The sequence below is a fragment of the Megalobrama amblycephala genome, linkage group LG17, assembly GCF_018812025.1.
Source record: "Megalobrama amblycephala isolate DHTTF-2021 linkage group LG17, ASM1881202v1, whole genome shotgun sequence".
Lineage (NCBI taxonomy): Eukaryota > Metazoa > Chordata > Actinopteri > Cypriniformes > Xenocyprididae > Megalobrama > Megalobrama amblycephala.
Window position 1 is genome coordinate 14183841 of NC_063060.1, and position 20534 is coordinate 14204374.

Sequence of the window (20534 nt, forward strand, 5' to 3'; positions counted from 1 at the left end):
TCAGAAGAGTTTCTTTCAAGTTCGAGCTCAGTGACTAAACTGCGCCAGTTTTGTCATTATAATCAACAAAGTGCAAACCCGATGTATAGGTGCATCTCAATAAATTAGAAAGTCATGGAAAAGTTAATTTATTTCAGTAATTCAACTCAAATTGTGGAAGTAGTGTATTAAAATATATTCAATGCACACAGACTGAAGTACTTTAAGTCTTTGGTTGTTTTAAGTGTGATGATTTTGGCTCACATTTAACAAAAACCCACCAATCTTAAAACTTCAATAAATTAGAATACTTCATAAGATCAATAAAAAAAGGATATTTTAAACAGAAATGTCAGGGTTCTGAAAAGCATGTTCATTTCTATGCACTCAATACATGGTTGGGCCTCCTTTTGCATGAATTACTGTATCAATGCGGCATGGCATGGGGGCAATATGCCTGTGGCACTGCTCAGGTGTAATGGAAGCCCAGGTTGCTTTGATAGCAGCCTTCAGGTCATCTGCATTGTTGGGTCTGGTGTCTCTCATCTTCCTCTTGACAATACCCCATAGATTCTCTATGGGGTTCAGGTCAGATGAGTTTGCTGGCCAATCAAGCACAGTAACACCATGGTCATTGAACCAGCTTTTGGTACATTTGGCAGTGTGGGCAGGTGCCAAGTCCTTCTGGAAAATGAAATCAGCATTTCCATAAAGCTTGTCAGCAGAAGATAGCATGAAGTGCTCTAAAATTTCCTGGTAGATGGCTGCATTGACTGTGGACTTCAGAAAACACAGTGGACCAACACCAGCAGATGACATGGCAGCCCAAATCATCACTGACTGTGGAAACTTCACACTGGACTTCAAGCAACATGGTTTCTGTGCCTATCCACTCTTCCTCCAGACTCTGGGACCTTGATTTCCAAATGAAATGCAAAATTTACTTTCATCTAAAAAGAGGACTTTCGACCACTGGGCAACAGTCCAGTTCTTTTTCTCCTTAGCCCAGGTAAGACGCTTCTGACGTTGTCTTTGGTTCAGAAGTGGTACGTGGAATGTGACAGTTGTAGCCCATTTCTTGAAGACATCTGTGTGCGGTGGCTCTTGATGCACTGACTCCAGCTTCAGTCCACTCGTTTTGAACCTCTCCTAAGTTCTTAAATCGGCTTTGCCTGACAATCTTCTCAAGCCTGCGGTCATTCCTTTCACTTGTACACCTTTTCCTACCACACTTTTTCCTTCCAGTCAACTTTCCATGAATATGCTTTGGCACAGCACTCTGCGAACAGCCAGCTCTTTCAGCAATGACCCTCTGTGGCTTACCCTCATTGTAGAGGGTCTTGATGATCGTCTTCTGGACAACTGTCAAGTCAGCAGACTTCCCCATGGCTGCTGTTGGGATTACTGACCTAAACCCAGTATTTATACCCTTAAAATGGTAATTTAATAGAACTTGAAATTAAATATTCTAATAATTTGAGATATTTTTTTATTTTTTTTTATTTTGATGAGCAGCAAGCTGTAATCATCAAAATGAAAACAAAAAAGTCTGGAAATATTTTACTTTGTCTAATAAATCTAGAATATATTTAAGTTTTAAGTTTTTGAATTAAATTACAGAAAAAAAAAAAACTTTGAAATTCTAATTTATTGAGATGGACCTGTAAATAAGAGATTCATTGTGTAGTGTAGTCCGCTTCCGTTATTATAACTAGAGTTTTTGCAAAAGAGCAGAAGTAACAGACAGCTTAAGTGATTTTAAAAGGAGTGTTCTTGTCTTGCTTTGTATAAACATGTAACTTGTGTAATTTAGTTAAATAACCAGGTAATAAGCCATCTGTTGGTGAATCAGAGTACACAGTGTTTGTGCAAGGAAAGCTCATTAGAAAGATGTGCTCCCTTAGTATTATTTTGTGGTGCAGTCTTTTTATCTCGTCACATTTAAAACTGCAAAAACTCTTTCTTTAGAGTGCTCATGTTTCAAATTACCATAAAAGTTGTCTATTAAAAGCTACACTTCTGATCATAGATCCCTACATCCAGAGGGAATGTCCTGGCAGAAGCACAAGAGTAACAGTTCATTTTGGCTCCAGTTTAAATTCTTAGAAACTAAACTCAAAAGACGAAGACACATTCCTAAGAATGTGAGACTTCCCAACAGATGGAGAGATCACAAAGCTAGGAACAGAGGAAGCGTTCTGAAGAATAAGTGTATGTGTTGTTGAATGTATCCTCAGGTGACACGCCATTCTATGCTGACTCGCTGGTGGGCACCTACAGCAAAATCATGAATCACAAGAATGCCCTGACCTTCCCCGATGACAGTGACATCTCAAAAGATGCAAAAAGCCTCATCTGTGCATTCCTCACGGACAGGTTTGCATACAAAAAATACTTTTAAACTGCAAATAACATACAATACATGTTTTCAGCATTGATCATTTATATATCAGGGATTGAACAAAAGCATGTTAATTCAAAATACATTGTGCTTATGTTGTCATCTCTCACTAGGGAGGTGCGGTTAGGACGCAATGGAGTCGATGAAATCAAGCGACATAATTTTTTCAAGAATGACCAGTGGGCATGGGAGAACATCAGAGAGAGTGAGTTGAGTTTCTGAACCTCACATCTGCCAGCTTAGTTATCTTTTCATTTGTTTTAAATTAAAGGGTTAGTTCACCCAAGAATGAAAATTCTGTCATTAATTACTCACCCTCATGTCGTTCCACATCTGTAAGACCTTCATTCATCTTCGGAACACAAATGAAGATATTTTTGATAAAATCCGATGGCTCAGTGAGGCCTGCATTGCCAGCAAGACTATTAACACTTTCAATGCCCAGAAAGCTAAAAAAGACACAAACAGTTCATGTGACTACAGTGGTTCAACCTTAATGTTATGAAGCAACTTTTTGTGCACCAAAAAACCAAAATAACAACTTTATTCAACCATATCTAGTGATGGGCAATTTCAAAATACTGCTTCATGAAGCTTTGAAGCTTTATGAATCTTTTTTTTTCGAATCAGTGGTTCAGATCAAGTATCAAACTGCCAAAGTCACGCCCCCCAGTGGTGAACCATTGACATTTCTTAACACTTATCACATAATGAAGCCTTGTTTACTGAAATCACGTGACTTCACAGTTTGATACGCGCTCCGAACCACTGAAAGAGCCCATGAAAGCAAAATTTAAACTTTTATGACCTGTTTGATTCATGTCTATTATCTTTGAAACCATCTATATACGACGGTGTGAAAGTCACTGGGTTCCAAAACAATAATTCTATGGACCAAAAAACAAAACAAAAAAAACAACAACTTGGATTTACATTTTAAAATATCTTCCTTTATTTTCCACAGAAAAGAAAATATTGACAGTTTCTTTGGGTGACTTCTCTCTTGAAGAATTTCTCTCAAGTGAAGAATTTCTCTGAATGATTCAGTGAAAGTGTCCTGCTACAAATGCACTCTGGTGCACAATACAACAAATAACAAAATTAACCTTCTAGACCACGGTTGTCAAACTCAGTTCTTTGAGGCCTACTGTCCAGCAGAGTTTAGCTCCAACCCTAATTAAATAAACTTGAACCAGCAAATCAAGATCTTCAGGATTTCTTGAAACTTCCAGGCAGGTGTTTTGGAGCTGGTTGAATCTACACTCTGCAGGACAGTGGCCCTCCAGGAGCAGAGTTTGATACATGATCTAGACACCAAAAATCATTTATGTTTGGGGGTGGGCTCCTCTGACTTGGATCTTAATGCAACCACCCAAAACAACCTAGCACAACACAGCAATGCAGTAAGCCCTCTTGGGAACCTTTTAGCATCTGAATAAAAATGGCATGACAAACACTCACATTTCCTTTAGAAAATATAAACACACGTGCTGTAGAATCAATTGCGTGTTGTCTGGTGTGCCACTTGAGATTAAGATTCTGCAGTGTCTATTTACACAAAGTGCAAATAGCCCGCCTTGTTGAAAGAGGATATTTACACTATCTCTGCCCACAATTGTGTAACTGAGCCAGACAAAATTACAAAAGAAATCCTGCTGATATCAGGATCAGCGGTGTGGAGAGTAAGGCGGGTGGCATTAGCTATTGACGCGACCGACACATGTTTGAATCCGCTTTTTTCCAAACTTATTCTTCTCCCTTTTTCCCATCGTATATCAGCTCAGAGAAGTGATTATTTAAAAAAAATAAAATGCCTAATGGTTGTTTAATATTGGCAACAAAGTTAAATATAATAATACACTGAACATGTTGTTATTATTTCATACTGTTTTATAATATTCTAGAATGCACTTAGTGTAAACATTTAATGCTATTTATGAAAACAATGGCCTAAAATTAACTTGTTGCTTGTAATGTCATGCTTTTCATATTATAATAGCCAACCACTGGCTATTGTGAAATATTTGTTATTTCTTAAATCTTTTCTAAATCCTTATTAAAAATGTAATTTTGCTGCAATTTTGTGCATGTTGTCAATCTAATGCTGAGTATATACACAAATATACCAAGAACAACTGAACCTGCCTTTCATCAGACTTGACTATTTGTACTTGTAGCATTTTTTGTTTGTTCTTATTAAATGTAATTCTTTCTTGTTGCATGTAGCGGCTGCTCCAGTGGTGCCGGAGCTAAGCAGTGACGTAGACACAAGCAACTTTGATGACATTGAGGAAGATCGAGGGGAGGAGGAGACTTTCCCCATTCCTAAAGCATTTGTAGGCAACCAGCTTCCATTTGTGGGTTTCACCTATTACAGCAATAACCAGTGAGTACTAAGATGCAGAACAGGCAGTAAGTGCTTGGATCCCCAGGTGCTTGTGTTAGATTGTTAAAAGTAAGAAAAAAATATATGAATTATTGACTCTTTGTCAGGTTCCCTCGGGAATCAACTATAAAGACAAGTGACAAACGCTGCTCAACAAAGGAAGATAAGAGTCATGTAAGAACCTCTAAACAGAGACTTTAAATTAAAGAGTTTAGAGCATTAAAATAGTGAGTCTATCTCTTAAACTGTGAGGATGACTGATTGTGTTTCTCTGATCTTTCAGTTGGAGAATCTTCAGAAGAGAATTTATCAGTTAGAAGAACAACTTCACAGTGAGATGCAGCTGAGAGATGAGATGGAGCAGAAGTGCAGGTGTTTATCTGTCTGTTTGCGCATCCACCCAAATACCTTATCCAACCATTCGCCTGTCCATCCAAATCAGTCAAACACATCATCCACCTGCCAACCATTCAAAACTAACCAAACACCTCATCTATTCAGCTCCAAACCAAACTTCTTATTCTTCCATCCACAACCAAACATCTCATCCATCTATCCAAGACCAATTAAACACCTCATCCATCCATACAGAACCAAACGTCCTATTCAAACCAATCAGACACCATATAGAACATTCATCCATATAGAACCAAACACCTTATCCAAACCAAACACCTCATCATCCATCCAGAACCAGACACCCTATCCAAAACAAATAAAACACCTTATCCATTCATCCATCGAGAACCAAACACCCTATCCAAACAAATCAAACACTTCATCCATCCATCCATCCACCCACTCAAAAAAACAATCAAACACCTCATCCATGCATCCAGAACCAAAACCTAACCAATCCAAACAAATCAAACGCCTCATCCATCAATCATACATCCAACCAAACACTTCATCCATCCAGCCACAATACAACAATCTAACCATCCCAAATCACCATCATCCATCTCAAATCAAACTCTTCATTCAGCCATCCATATGAAGATGCATCCATCTCCAACAATCCATCTGCTTTTCCCCCATTTAATCTCCTCATCCCTATATCCAAACCTAAAGTAAAATTTCCTCAAAATCAGGCCTGTGAAATCTTTTCTTTGATTCGTTTCCCCCTCAGGGCATCCAGTACAAAGCTAGACAAGATAATGAAAGAGTTAGATGAGGAGGTGAGTGAAATAATTTAATCTCTAAAGCATCTAAATAAATACAGAGGGTGTGTATTTTGTATGCAATGGTTAAAATAGATAATTAAAGTTAAATATCTCGTAAAACTTGGGTTATTTTTTGTGTTAATTCTCGATTTTTAGTCATTCTGTTGTCTTGACATGTTTCAGAGTAACCTAAGGAAGAGTGTGGAGGCTAACATGTCTTTACTGGAGAAAGACAAGATCATGATCCAGCACCGAGCAACAGAACATCAAAGAAAGGCTGACCAGGAGGCTGAAAAACGAAGAAATCTGGAGAATGAGGGTGAGAATTCAGTGTCTCATTCCAATTTTACCTCCAATATATAATGGGGCTATTCCAGAAAGCAAGTTATATGACTTACCTGGGTAAGAGTATACAGACAGCCTAAACCTTTGGTTCCAAAGTTCAATTTTAATATTTTTAAAATGAAAATCAAAAGAGGCAAGATAATCAGAGTAGAGTAGACATGTGTTGCCAAGACAAGCTAAGTGATAAGTGATCAGTGTGGAATCAAAACTGACTCTGGGAAATTGGGTATGTGTAGAAGAGAGTCTTATTGTCGAAACTAAGTGAAGTGTTTATGGTATATAGTTTTTAACGACGAATGAAGCTAATGAAATAACATGTAATTTTAATTATTGTCAACTCTACATTTTAGTGATTAGTGTTATCGATAATTGGAAATTGTGTATTTTTAGTGGGGAGTCTTATTGATGAAATTAATTGATTAACTGTTGCTCGTTATTGGTGAACTGAAGTGCTCATGATCATTTTAGAGGGTATTGTTTTTATGAAATTTGTGTATGTTAGATTTTTTAGAGAATTAGCTAATAGCTAAATCTGGTGCAGAGCATCTTCTCTCTTCTTGAGATTAATGTTTTTCTGTGCATTGTCCTTAATAAATAAATCAATAAATAAACAAACAAACTCCCTGTGAGATTGACACTCCCCTGTTTCTTCCTATGAGGGTTAGAATTAGGTATGGGAGGGGTCAATCAGAAGCAGGAGAGTCAAAATTTCACGGGATGTAAGATTTCAGTACAACACTAGACATCCTTCTGTACTCCGGAGACCATACTCCTTAGTTGCATACTTAGTATTGAGAAATGTCTTTGGATTCAGCACTTTGTTGAGAATGGCTTTGTGTTTTCATCATGATCTCTGGGTTGACTGATCTTACTCTTGACTGCCTATTCTTCTGTAGAGCTGCTTTACAGCTGAAATTAAAATTGTTCTAAAATTGATGAATTTTGCAACATTAACACAGGTAATTTCCTTGTTATTACCGTGAAGATGTTTAGAAAAATCTGTACTATATAAAGCGCTATAGAAATAAATGTGAGTTGACTTGAGCGTTTAGGTGAAAGTACTTTAACCTTGCTTTCTGGAGTACCCCCATGGCAGAACCTCTATCATTTGAAAAATGTCTACTTTTTCATGGCATGTACATTCATACTGCCAAATCTTAAACAGTCTTTTGAGTTGGGCACTGCAGTTCATTAAATGTTCTGAGTAGAGCTAGAACCAGCAAAGAGCAGCCAGACCTACAGTCCCCTCCAAAAGTATTGGAACAGTGAGGACTATTCCTTTATTTTTTCTGTAGACTGAAAACATTTGGGTTTGACATCAAACAATTTATATGAGACAAAAGATCAACATTTCAGCTTTTATTTCCAGGTATTTACATCTGGATCTGATACACAACTTAGAAGATATAACCTTTTGTTTGAACCCACCTATTTCTCATGTGACCAAAAGTATTGGAACATGTGACTGACAGGTGTGTTTTGTTGCCCTGGTGTGTCCTATTACATTGATTATTCAAACAATAAATAGCACTAAATGTCTGCACTCAGTTTCAGATTTGGGTTTTGCCTGTGCAGACTGCATTTATAGTTAGACGTGTAACCAACATGAAAACCAGAGAGCTGTCTATGGGTGAAAAAACAAGCAATTGTGAAGCTGAGAGAAGATGGAAAATCAATCAGAGCCATTGCACAAACATTGACCATAGCAAGTACAACCATTTGGAATGTCCTGAAGAAGAAAGAAACCACTGGTGTACTAAGTAACAGACCTCGAATGGGTAGACCAAGAAAAACATCAGCTGTTGACGACAGAAACATTGTGAGAGCTGTAAAGAAAGACCCTAAAACAACTGTTAGTGACATCAGCAACAACCTCAAGAGGGCAGGAGTGAAGGTATCACAGTCTACTGTCTGCAGAAGACTTCATGAACAAAAGTACAGAGGCTACACCAGAAGATGCAAACCTCTCATTAGCAAGAAGAATAAGAAGGCCAGGCTGGAATTTGCCAAAAACTATAGAGACAAGCCTCAAACATTCTGGGGCAAAGTTTTATGGACTGATGAGACAAAGATTAACCTCTACCAAAGTGATGGAAAGGCTAAAGTTTGGAGAAAAAAAGGATCTGCTCATGACCCCAAACATACAAGCTCATCTGTGAAACACGGTGGAGGTAATGTCATGGCTTGGGCTTGCATGGCTTCTTCTGGGACGGGCTCATTGATCTTCATTGATGATGTTACACATGATGGCAGCAGCAAAATGAACTCTGAAGTGTACAGAAACATTTTGTCTGCCAATTTACAGAAAAATGCAACCAAACTGATTGGGAGATCCTTCATCATGCAGCAAGATAATGACCCAAAACACAGTGCCAAAGCAACAAAGGAGTTCATCAGGGGCAAAAAGTGGAAGGTTTTAGACTGGCCAAGTCAATCTCCAGACTTAAACCCTATAGAGCATGCATTTTACCTGCTAAAAAAGAGACTGAAGGGAGTAACCCCCCAAAACAAACAACAACTGAAAGAGGCTGCAGTGGAAGCCTGGAAAAGCATTACAAAAGAAGAATGCAAAAGTTTGGTGATGTCAATGGGTCATAGGCTTGATGCAGTTATTGCAAGCAAAGGATTTTCAACTAAATATTAAGTCTTATTCACTTTAATCTATTTTAAGTTAATCTGTTCCAATACTTTTGGTCACATGAGAAATGGGTGGGTTCAAACAAAAGGTTATATCTTCTAAGTTGTGTATCAGATCCAGATGTAAATACCTGGAAATAAAAGCTGAAATGTTGATCTTTTGTCTCATTTAAATTGTTTGATGTCAAACCCAAATGTTTTCAGTCTACAGAAAAAATAAAGGAATAGTCCTCACTGTTCCAATACTTTTGGAGGGGACTGTATATGTCTGATCTATGATGGTCTGGAAAATTAGCTAATGGAAAAGGACCATGGGCCTAACATGAATATAATTCATCCAAGTGCCATGTACAGTAGGTTGTTATAGTACACACTTCATTGCTCTGTTAATATGTTATAAGGAAAGATGAAGCATCCCCCTCCCTGTATTAAATCTTTTTTTTTTCTCCATTTCTCTAGTGTCTACTTTGAAGGAGCAACTGGAAGACTTGAGGAAAATCAGTCAAAACAATGACAAGATTACCCAGCTACAGAACCAAGTAAGCTTATCAAGAATACTTCTCGAATTATAAGTATTTTAATAGTTAGATGAGGTGGTGATTTTTTTTTTATATATACACTGAACAAAATTATAAACGCAACACTTTTGTTTTTGCCCCCATTTTTCATGAGCTGAACTCAAAGTTCTAAGACTTTTTTTTATGTACGAAAACCAGTCCGAAAACCACAATCCGAGACTGAGCGGAACGCACATAAGCAAAGTATACTGTAGGCTTCAGATTCACGCCTAATCAGTCAAATAACCTACACACAAAAATGTCAAAATGCCGTTTTGGTAACTGTCCTCATAAACACAGTTGGTTAAGTGAATGTAAACAGTTAAGAAAGGAAATCCATGTGTAGTATATTACAGTATATCCTATACAGTGGACCCTTGCAGCTCTTAAAGTGACAACAGCCCAATATTATTGCAAACAACAAAAGACAAATATACAATCAATCAGTGCTCTTAAATGAGTAACCTTTGTAGCTTTAATAAGGATTAATCTATATTAAATGTATATAGTGAAGACTATGCAGTGTTTTATAATCATGTTAATCCAATAATCGTGTTAAGTAATCATGATTTCAATATTAACCAAAATAATCATGATTATGACCTTTGCCATAATCAAGCAGCCCTAGTTTCTGCTGTGATATTGAAATTGGTAGCCTATATAGATTTGACATTTAACTGATATCTTTCATTGTCAAATATTGGTATCATAGCCTTATTTCCAGCAAAAATCATTTTATTGTAATATCATTATCCTAAAATATGATCATATTTCATTTCTTGAGCATATCTCTCATACCTAAGTTACATTACTTCGTTTCTCTTATCTTATTAGATGTTGTGAATACTGGTGCATTAATAAAATTACCTGGTTATGGGAACTGAAAAGAGAGTAATAAAATACATTTAAACAAGGCACAGCTTTTAATTTCAAGGCCAAAGAAAAAGGATGTTTGGAACATTTTGGAAGCAGCATTTTACAAAAGTGACAAAACAATAACTTTTTTTTTTTTCCCTTTTTCTTTTTTTTTTTACATTTTGGTAGGGCAAGTAAAAATCAGAATAACTGGCCTCACCAGGGCAGTAGAAAACTATTTAGCATTGAGCCCTGCTCCCTAAATTGTGATGATTGACAGTGAATACCAAAAAAGTGTCTAAATAAATCTAGAATGTAGTATAAATGCAGACTTTGCCACAACACAAAAAGAATACAAATCAGTGTTGACTGAATACATTGAGTAGTGTCAAACCTTTACAGTTAGCATTAATAATTAACTTATTAAATGTGCTTAATTTATGTATTTTTATTTTCATATAGTTAAAAAGTTAAAGGGAAAGTGTTCCAATAGCTTTTGCTGTTGTATCAAAATTGTGTAATTGTTTTAGAAGACATTTCCTCACAAAATCATCCAATAAATGTGGATCTGTGGTTATTTCAAAGGTGTTCACACCACATGACAATTAAGAAACAACATCTCACACAACCTTGTCATCTACAGCTGGGGGAAGCCAACGACCTTCTGCGGGCTGAGTCTGACACGGTGGTGCGTTTGAGGAAGAGCCACACGGAGATGGTGAAGTCAGTGAGCCACCTGGAGGGCGTGAATCGTGAGCTGCAGGAGAAGAGCCGTGCTACAGAGAGTGTCAAACAACAGCTGGAAAAAGAGCTGTTGCAGCTGCAGACCACGCTAGACACAGAAAGACGAACCTGCAGCCGAGGCTCAGAGGAGATCAGAGAACTGCAAGGTAAGAGTGGGCTAGACTTTCCTTGATTTGACTCCACCAACATAGATCACAGATGACACACATGCAAATTATATTACCACTACATATATATAATACACACACATTCTTTTAGTATAAGTGTTCAGACTACACTCAGTACCTTTGGCAGCAATTACAGTCTTTTTGGGAATAATGCAAAACGCTTTGCACTCCTGGATTTGGGGATTTTCTGCCGTTCTTCTCTGTAGAATCTCTCAGGCTCTGTCAGGTTGGTTGAGCACTGATGTTTGAGTTCAAATCCAGGATATAGCTAGGCTCCTAAACCACTGCATTGTCTTGGCTGTGTGCTTAGGGTCATTGGCCTGGACCAGGTTTCAATTAATGATATCTTTATATTCTGTTGCATTCAGCTTTCCACGTACCCTGACCAGTCCTCCTCTCCCTGCTGAAAAACACCCCCACAGCATACATATAGTGCAGGTGATGAGGCCAGAGAACCTTGTTTCTCACTGTCTGAGAGTCCCTTTTTTGCATATTTCAAGCAGGTTTTCATGTGTCATTTACTTAGGAGAGGCTTCTGTCTGACCACTCTGCAGCAAAGCCCAGATCAGTGTAGTGTTGCAGTTATGTCCTTCTGCAAGTTTCTCCACACATGATCTCTGGAGTTCAGAGTGACCATCAGATTATTGGTTGCCTCTCTTATCAAGGACCTTCTCCCCCAATTGCTCAGTTTGGCCAGGACACCAGCTCTTGGAAGAGTCCTGTTTGTTCCAAACTTCTTTCATTTAAGAATTATGAAGGCCACTGTGCTCTTGGCACCCAATGTAGCAAATTATTTTTGTAGCCTTTCCTACAGTGGCTCGACACAATCCTGTCTCTGAGCTCTGCAGGCAGTTACTTTGACCTCATGGCTAGATTTTTGCTCAATGCATTTTCAGCTGTTAGTACAGTAGATAGGTCTGCACCTTTCCAAATCAGTCAATTGAATTTTCCACAGATTTATTCCAATCAAAGTTTAGAAACATCTCAAATACCCCTTTTCCACCAGCATGAACCGGGTACTAGTTCATAGCTAGTGCTATTGCCAGAGTTCAGAGTTGGTTTGACTGGCAAACCTTTAAAGGGTTAGTTCACCCAAAAATGAAAATTCTATCATTTATTACTTACCCTCATGCCGTTCCACACCCGTAAGACCTTCGTTAATCTTCGTTAATCGGAACACAAATTAAGATATTTTAGTTGAAATCCGATGGCTCCGTGAGGCCTACATAAGGAGCAATGACATTTCCTCTCTTAAGATCCATAAAGGTACTAAAAACACATCTAAATCAGTTCATGTGAGTACAGTGGTTCAATATCAATATTATAAAGCGACGAGAATATTTTTGGTGCGCCAAAAAAACAAAATAATGACTTATTTAGTGATGGCCGATTTCAAAACACTGCTTCAGGAAGCTTCGGAGCATAAATGAATCTGTGTATCGAATCATGATTCGGATCGCGTCTCAAAATGTCAACGGCTAAAATCACGTGACTTTGGCGCTCCGAACAGCTGATTCGATACGCTGATTCATTGTGCTCCGATGCTTCCTGAAGCATTGTTTTGAAATCGGCCATCACTTTATAAGTCGTTATTTTGTTTTTTTTGGCACACCAAAAATATTCTCATCACTTTATAATATTAATATTGAACCACTGTACTCACATGAACTGATTTACATGTGTTTTTAGTACCTTTTACGGGTGTGGAACGGCATGAGGGTAAATGATAAATGACAGAATTTAAATTTTTGGGTGAGCTAACCCTTTAAGAACCAGTTTGCCTTTCCACGGGCTAGAGAGACACCACAGAGGTCTTGATATTGACCTTTTTGTTTGCCACGTAATTAGCCATGATGCTAACATTACGTAAACACTTAATAAACAAACAAACACCACAGAGGTCTTATGTCACTGTATATGTATCATCTTTTCCAGCAACGCTAGCGCGGTAGCGCCAAACACACCATCAACAATGGCGGACGTTGCATTACTATTGATGCTCGTGGCTTTGCAAACCTACATCGGCATTCAAACAAGGCGAATCCAATGCTGCGTTTGTGCAGCATGCTGTAATTTGTATAGACGGGAGATTACAATCGGGCTGCTATTAGCCTGATTAGCTGCTATTTCAAAAATGGCGGTCACGAGTTTCTGGTTGTCTTGTTGGTCACGGTAACCCCGCCCCCAGCCCCTGACTCAAGAGACCAGCAATGTTTTAGTGCTACTTACGAACCACTTTTCTTGGCTCAGAGCCGGTGCTTTTGGTGTCAAAAGACAAAGAATGGATTTGAAACTAGGCTCTGGCTCTGAACCAGCACTCAAACTGCCTTGGTAGAAAAGGGGTAAAGAGAAATTGGATGCACCTGAGCTAAATTTCAAATGTCATATGTCAGTGTTTTTTTTTTTTGTTTTTTTTTGTCTGAATACTTTCTGAATCCAACTGTATATTCTTTATTAATAAGATTTTTTTTCTTTTCTTTGGTGTGCAAATAGTGTAGAATAAATTTTACATTTCAAAACAGCTATTCTGATTATCCAGCGAGATCTAAGTCTGTTCTTTGTCTCTTTTGAAGCTCGTATCACAGGTCTACAGGAGGACAACAAGAACTTGAAGCAGAGTCTGTCTAAAGTGGAGCTGGAGAGGAAACAAGTCCAGGACAGATGTAACGTTCTTGAGAAGGTTTGTTATTTTTATATTATTATAAAATTAAAATGCAATTTTAATATATATTTTACATAATAATTGCAGTCTGTTAGGGGCTATTAAGATATTTTTGCATTGTGACTATTTTACCCCAATTTACATTACCATACATTACAAGTTTAAGGGTAGATATGGTACAAAATTGTCCTTGTAAGGTTAGATGCCGTAGTGACAAGCTCTTGTACCCCTAAAGGTACTTTTTTCACATTTTTTTGACAGTGTATGAAAGTAAATTTAATATAAAAAAAAATATATATAATAATAATGAATGGTCCTAAAATAGACTTTAATTTTGTGTTTTCTCATGACATGGTTTGTAAGTCAATCAGCACTATTTTGGTAACAGTTTGGGCATGAAAATGCAATGCTTTCTTACATTTAAGCTGATTTAGCTATATATCACTTCTCATCGTAATTTTGTTTACAATACAAGAGTTTTCCAAAGACCACCTGGTTACTTCAGACAAACCCCACTTAAAGAAATACTGACCTATGTTATGCTGTATATTATCACAGAAAAATAATTTTTTACATATGTATTAATTAGTAAAAATGGATAAATGCCTTTCAGTCATGACAACTCTATGGAAAGTCTTAGCATGTTAGTTACAGTGTTTATGTATTTGGTCTTAGTGGACTAACTCTGCTACGCATGCTGCTGCAGAGCAAATATGGAGACTTGCTTCTGCCAATACATACACAGACATTCTGCTGTGAGCATGTAAGCAATGCTGCTGCTGCTACAACATAAATAGGCAAACTTTAAATCCCATAGCAGATCTAAACAAGTAATGCTCGGGGAGGTGGAAGGCTTCATAAACTGAATAAATTGCCTTATAGCAAACTCTGAACCAGACTATTTAAATGTTGAACAAGCAAGCACATTGGCTGCAATACAGCAGCGGCCAGTCAGCTTGTACCATGTAGTAAATGTGATTGCTAGCAGATTGTATGTAAAGGACCAGCCTGCGCCTTATAGAGACTGAACTAGTCATTTTCAGCAATACACTTAGAATGGAAACCTAGGCAGTATCGTGAGGATTTAAAATTTCTCACTGTTTGCGACTGTCTCACCATTAAAAGTCTGTTTCAAAGGTATAACCATTTTATATACAGTAGAATGAGACTGGTTTATGGTTACTCTTAGAATAGAAATCCAAGGCATTGCAATGAGATAATATACACTGTTATATAGTCTCAAATATAGTCTCACGCCATAGTCTCACAACAAAGTGACAAAGTGTTTACTTAAAGTAAAATCCACCCCCATAAATTTTATTTTAGACTGGCTGGTACATTTGCCTACTAGGCTGCCTATATGTTAATTTTTTATTTTTTTTTATTTTTTTTTTGTAGGCTATGTAAAGTAACTGTGTTTTGTATAACCAGTGTTTCTATATTTTCCACGTCTTCAGGAGAAGAACAGTCTGGAAATTGACCTAAACTACAAGCTGAAGACTCTACAGCAGCGGCTAGACCAGGAATTGACAGAGCACCGCATCACAAAGGCTCAACTCACAGACAAATACGAGTCTATCGAGGAGTCCAAGTCTGCTGCTATGCATGGTATGTGTGTGTGCAAGACGTGTCCAGACACTGCACAGCGTCTTGTTTAGCTGCATGCCCAGACACCACCTTATATTATTCCATAATAATAATAATTCTACCTTAAAAAGTGGCTGTATTTTTTTTCTCTTAATAGCATAATAAAATCCTAAAGTTATGATAGTATCAAATTAAGTTCAGAGAAAATACTTCCTGTGTTGTAAATAGACTATATGAATTTTTTTGATGCTGATAGCATATAAAGAGCAGGTTGCCAGGGACAGATTATAACATGGTTGTTCCCTGGGCACGGACCTGTCTGAATGCCCCCGGTGCTCCGAGTTCTCATTCAGCTTGTCGGTCAGTGCACACAGACTCGAGAAATCTTTCCTCTTGGATTTATTATGTTACAAAGGTGTTCAAAGGGCATAATATGGTTAAAGAAGGTCATTTACTGCAACCCAAACACACATTGTCATTGCAGATGGCCATCTTTTAACCAAAGTCAAACAACAACAAAAAAGACCATGTCCAAATGAGTCACACCTCTCCACTGAAAGAAAGAGTACATTAACATTGCATCCAGTCAAAATTAAGAACAATAATTTGTGCCAGCATTACAAAGTCAGCATAAATGGCTCCAACGCGCTACAATAGCCAAACAGAAGTAGTTGTTGACTGATATAGAAATGCTAAATATTCACCAATATATTGATTGACTGATCTTTTCCATGGTGTTCACTCTTTCTCTACAAATAACAAAAACATCTCTGTCCAGCGGTGGAGCAGAAGGTGTCAGAAGAGACCACACTGCGGATGCGAGCAGAGAGCAGGGTGGTAGAGGTGGAGAAGCAGTGCTCCATGCTGGAGTTTGACCTCAAACAGTCTGTACAGAAGATGGAGCAGCTGATGAAGCAGAAGGAGAGGCTGGAGGATGAGGTGAATGTGAACCCACTAAAAAGCTTGGATTGACAAGACTAAACTGTTAAAGGTGTTATGAATTCCACATCTGTCATCTTTTCTCCACCCTACCAGGTGAAGGATCTGCGGGTGCAGTTGGAGCAGGAGTCTGGGAAGCGTGTGCTGGCCCAAAACGAGCTGAAAAGCTGGACGATGGAGGCCGAACGCCTGAAAGGATCAGAGAAGCAACTCAAACAGGAGATCAACGCGGCCCTCGAGAACAAACGCTCCGTCGAGTTCCAGTTGGCACAGCTCACCAAGTATGCTCCTTTGCTCTCTCCTGCCCTCAAAGGGTCATGAATATATACGTACATGTCTCCCTTTTTTAATAAAAGACACACAACTCATGTTCTTTGGAGTTTGAACTGTTAGTCATGAATTAAAATTAGCTAGTTTCTAAACAGGTTCCACATTATAAAAATACAAGCCTAAATTTTTCTGAGTTTTGATTACCTAGACTTTAAATATCAGTTTCATTAAAAATAACTTAATTTATGTTTCGAAGATTAACCAAAGTCTTATGGGTTTGAATGACATGAAAGTGCGTATATGATGACAGAATTTTCATTTCTGGGTGAATCATCCTTTTAACTCATTTATTTCTGAATTCATTTAGTACAAGCATTTCTGTTGGTTCTGTTGGACCCTAATTGTAACACTGTTCTGTCCATATAATGTCATTCCTTTGGCTCTGAGCCTTACTCCCAACATCTACTGTATTACATTACTGAATATTTGGATGGGTTTTCTTGTCATAGAAAAGGCTATTGTTGCAGATTATGTTTAAACTTGGCCAAAACAATTGGCTAGTATTGGCCAGTATTTACATGGGTGGATTAAGGATAGCCCTCTGTCTGACCACATCCACTGCCAGTTAATCTTAAACCTTACCCTCTGTCAGACTCTGTCGAACACTCAGGCATTTTGACAGATTGCACAGCTTTGTCATTTTCCGTACTTTGAAGTCTGCGTGAAATCATTAACCGATTTATATTATACAGATTCCTGACCTTATTGTGAGGTATGCATCATTTGACATTTTTCCAACTGTTTGTAATCTTTCATCAAAATATAATTACTTGACATCTTTCAAATGACATTTGCTTGAAACAACTTGCCATGCTGTTACAATGGACCTAGGGTGTGGTTTTAAACTATTTTTTTTTACTTTTTGGAAATGTTTATTTATACATCATGCTTGAGGTGTGGCGTTTGAATAAATATTGTTTGTGAAGCTGAAGTGACTGTGATTGATTGAAGTGTATCTCCTCAGGCAGTACAGAGGAAATGAGGGTCAGATGAGGGAACTTCAGGACCAGCTGGAGGCTGAGCAGTATTTCTCAGTGAGTATGACAGACTGCTGAACATAATTTCATTTTTCCTGTTTCTTAATGAGGTGATAACGCATCAAGTTCTTTGCATAATAAGGCCTTTTAGGTACTTGCCTTTTACTTTTGTATATGATGTAATCATCATCCATAACATGCTCGCTACAGTATTTACCTACTTTCCAGGTATCTTCTATAGTCCTATAAAACTTATAAGGATCAAGGCATGGTTCATAGTATCTAAGTTGCAGATCTAATGTATGTGAAAACTGGAATCTTGAAAAACTGTTTGCAAAAAAGCTGCATTTTCAATACTATGTTTAAGAGAAAGAAATGCTGCAGTATATCAATGGAAATGAAGTTGTAGACACAGGAGAACCTACGGTGGCTTCTTTTTTCAATGTAATAAATTAATGGCAGCTTAGAGCAAGCAGACAAACCACACAGTTCACAAGCAGTCAGAGGCAGATGCCTTCTGTTTGAGAATGATAGCGTGCCTGGCAGTTCTGGGAAGTAATTGTAACAAATCTTTTTGATGACAGTCTTTGGCTTCAGCATTTCATAATAACCAGATTGATATTTGTCGTGCTATTCGCAGATATTTCCTTCTCTGAGCAAATTATTCAGTCATGACACTTGTTTATGCAAGGTTACATGACATTTTTTGATGTGCCATAAAGAATTTAGTTTTCTTGAAGAAAAAATTTGTCAGTAACCAGACTAAATAAATATGATAATGTCACTTCCAATCTCATCTCCTTAATTAAAAAAAAAAAAACTAACTCCTAACACACAGAGGTCCACCTGCTGTAATTAAGTGGTCCAGAGTTAATTATTCCACATTTACCACAATTACCACATGAGCATGTCTAATATACTACTTTTCTCTCAATAATTTTTTCAGGTTTTGTTACACCTTTGACTAAACAGCCCTAGACAAAACTTAGGAAGGAACTGATGGAATTTTGTCAAAGTGATAATATTTGAACTGTAATATTTGTGCAGTTGTATGTAAACGAACTAACATTATTAAACATTAGTCAACAAATAATTGACAATGCCATGGTGTAACTGACTGACTGAGTTATGACCATGATAGGGTGCTATGTTCTTGTGTGTAGTCATATCATGAGAGGAAATCAGCATTGTTTATATATTCTCAAGCCATTCTTTCTTGTTTTCAGACACTCTATAAAACTCAGGTGAAGGAGCTAAAGGAGGAGATAGAGGAGAAGAATCGACAAACTCAAGAAGCTCTTAAAAAAGTCCAGGACCTGTACTCAGAGAAGTAAAAATCCTCTTCATGAATTAGTAGCTTTTGCAGAAGGAACTAGAGTATTTAGTGACTTTGAAATACTGTTCCGAATTGTTAGTGAACTTTCTTGTAAACTGCTTTACCATAAATCTTTTTTGTAGGGAGTCACTCTCTGCTCAGTTGGACCTCACCATGACGAAAGCAGAGTCAGAGCAGTTGGCCCGTGCGCTACAGGAAGAGCAGTATTTTGAACTCTCTCAGGAGAACAAGAAGGCTGTGTCACGTTACAAACAGGAGATCACAGAGAAAGACTCGACCATCACACAGGTCTGTGCAGCACACGCTCTGTTATTAGTGAAGGACAGACGTCTGTCTCTAAATCTGATTTCATTTATATAGTCCATTTGTCTTCCATCACATTTTCAGTATTGGAACTCTGTCACCTGGTTTCACAAACAAGGCTTAAGCCTAGTCCCTGACTAAAATGCATGTTTGAGCTGTTTTAACTGAAAGCAACTTGCACTGACATATCTTAAAATATGTCAGTGCCATTGTTATGTCTCAAGGTGCTCACCAGTAATGTTTTTTTTTTCTAAGGCATGTTTATAAAAGCTACTTGAATATCCTAATTGGACTAAGGCCTAATCCTGGCTTAATCTAAACCCTGTTTGTGAAACCAGGCCTGAATACTGTACAAGCCACTTGCAGTTTTAGTCTGTCATTATCGTCACCTTTGTGGTTATATCAGTTGCTTTTAATTAGAGTATAATGCATTTTCATTTAGCTTGAGGAATCCAATAAAACCCTCACCAAAGATGTGGAGATCCTCAGTAAGGAGAAGACTGAATTGAATGAGAGACTCCAAGCTCAAGAAGAAGGTAATCTTAATTCCAAGTGGTTAACTACAGTTTATCTTTACACATTATCATAACTTTTCTAATGTCTTTCTGTAGAGTTTGCAGCAGAGAAGGAGGAGGTAGCAAACTCAGTAAAGGCGAATTACGAGAAGGCCCTTAATATAGAAAGAACTCTGAAGACACAGGTATAACCACTATACAGCAACTCTGTATAAATAACATATGTTTATATAACTAAAAGTGAAAAGGCCAATGTCATAGATTTGAATGTGTGAAAGTGAACAAAATAAGAGAAATAGGAAAGTCTTTTGAGAATCAAATATAAACATAAACTAAATTTAAGGCATCTTAAAATGCATCTGATGCAAAGGTTTATTGAAAAACTGCAACTTTATGCCTTCTAAGATACCATGTTTTGGTATTTTGGAGTGTGACAAGTTCAGTGAAAGAAAATCATCCAAGATGGTGGAAAAGTCATTATTACAAACATTACAATATTTTAAAATTTTATCTAATTAATAAATGCAATTTTACCTAGCATATATATTAGAGTTGTAAAAAGCACTGACTGTGGTACCATGTCGGTACTGAAATTTTAAAAAAAGTGATGCTTTGAGCGCTGTTGAATAGGGCAGCACGATATATCATTTT

The 20534-nt window shown here is 37.6% G+C and overlaps 1 protein-coding gene across 3 annotated transcripts in view; it reads left to right on the forward strand.

Moving 5' to 3' along the window:
* The window catches only part of rock1 (Rho-associated, coiled-coil containing protein kinase 1), a 105207-nt gene that overhangs the window by 54186 nt on the left and 30487 nt on the right, over positions 1-20534 (forward strand). For all 3 annotated transcript variants that reach the window (XM_048163648.1, XM_048163646.1, XM_048163647.1), the window contains exons 8-25: positions 2217-2355; positions 2494-2585; positions 4607-4766; positions 4874-4940; positions 5050-5138; positions 5896-5944; positions 6113-6248; positions 9371-9450; positions 10967-11213; positions 13808-13914; positions 15354-15504; positions 16262-16422; positions 16519-16703; positions 17717-17786; positions 18956-19059; positions 19188-19353; positions 19811-19904; positions 19980-20068. In XM_048163648.1, the coding sequence (XP_048019605.1) occupies positions 2217-2355; positions 2494-2585; positions 4607-4766; positions 4874-4940; positions 5050-5138; positions 5896-5944; positions 6113-6248; positions 9371-9450; positions 10967-11213; positions 13808-13914; positions 15354-15504; positions 16262-16422; positions 16519-16703; positions 17717-17786; positions 18956-19059; positions 19188-19353; positions 19811-19904; positions 19980-20068 (2186 nt within the window). The remainder of the gene's footprint in view (positions 1-2216; positions 2356-2493; positions 2586-4606; positions 4767-4873; positions 4941-5049; positions 5139-5895; positions 5945-6112; positions 6249-9370; positions 9451-10966; positions 11214-13807; positions 13915-15353; positions 15505-16261; positions 16423-16518; positions 16704-17716; positions 17787-18955; positions 19060-19187; positions 19354-19810; positions 19905-19979; positions 20069-20534) is intronic.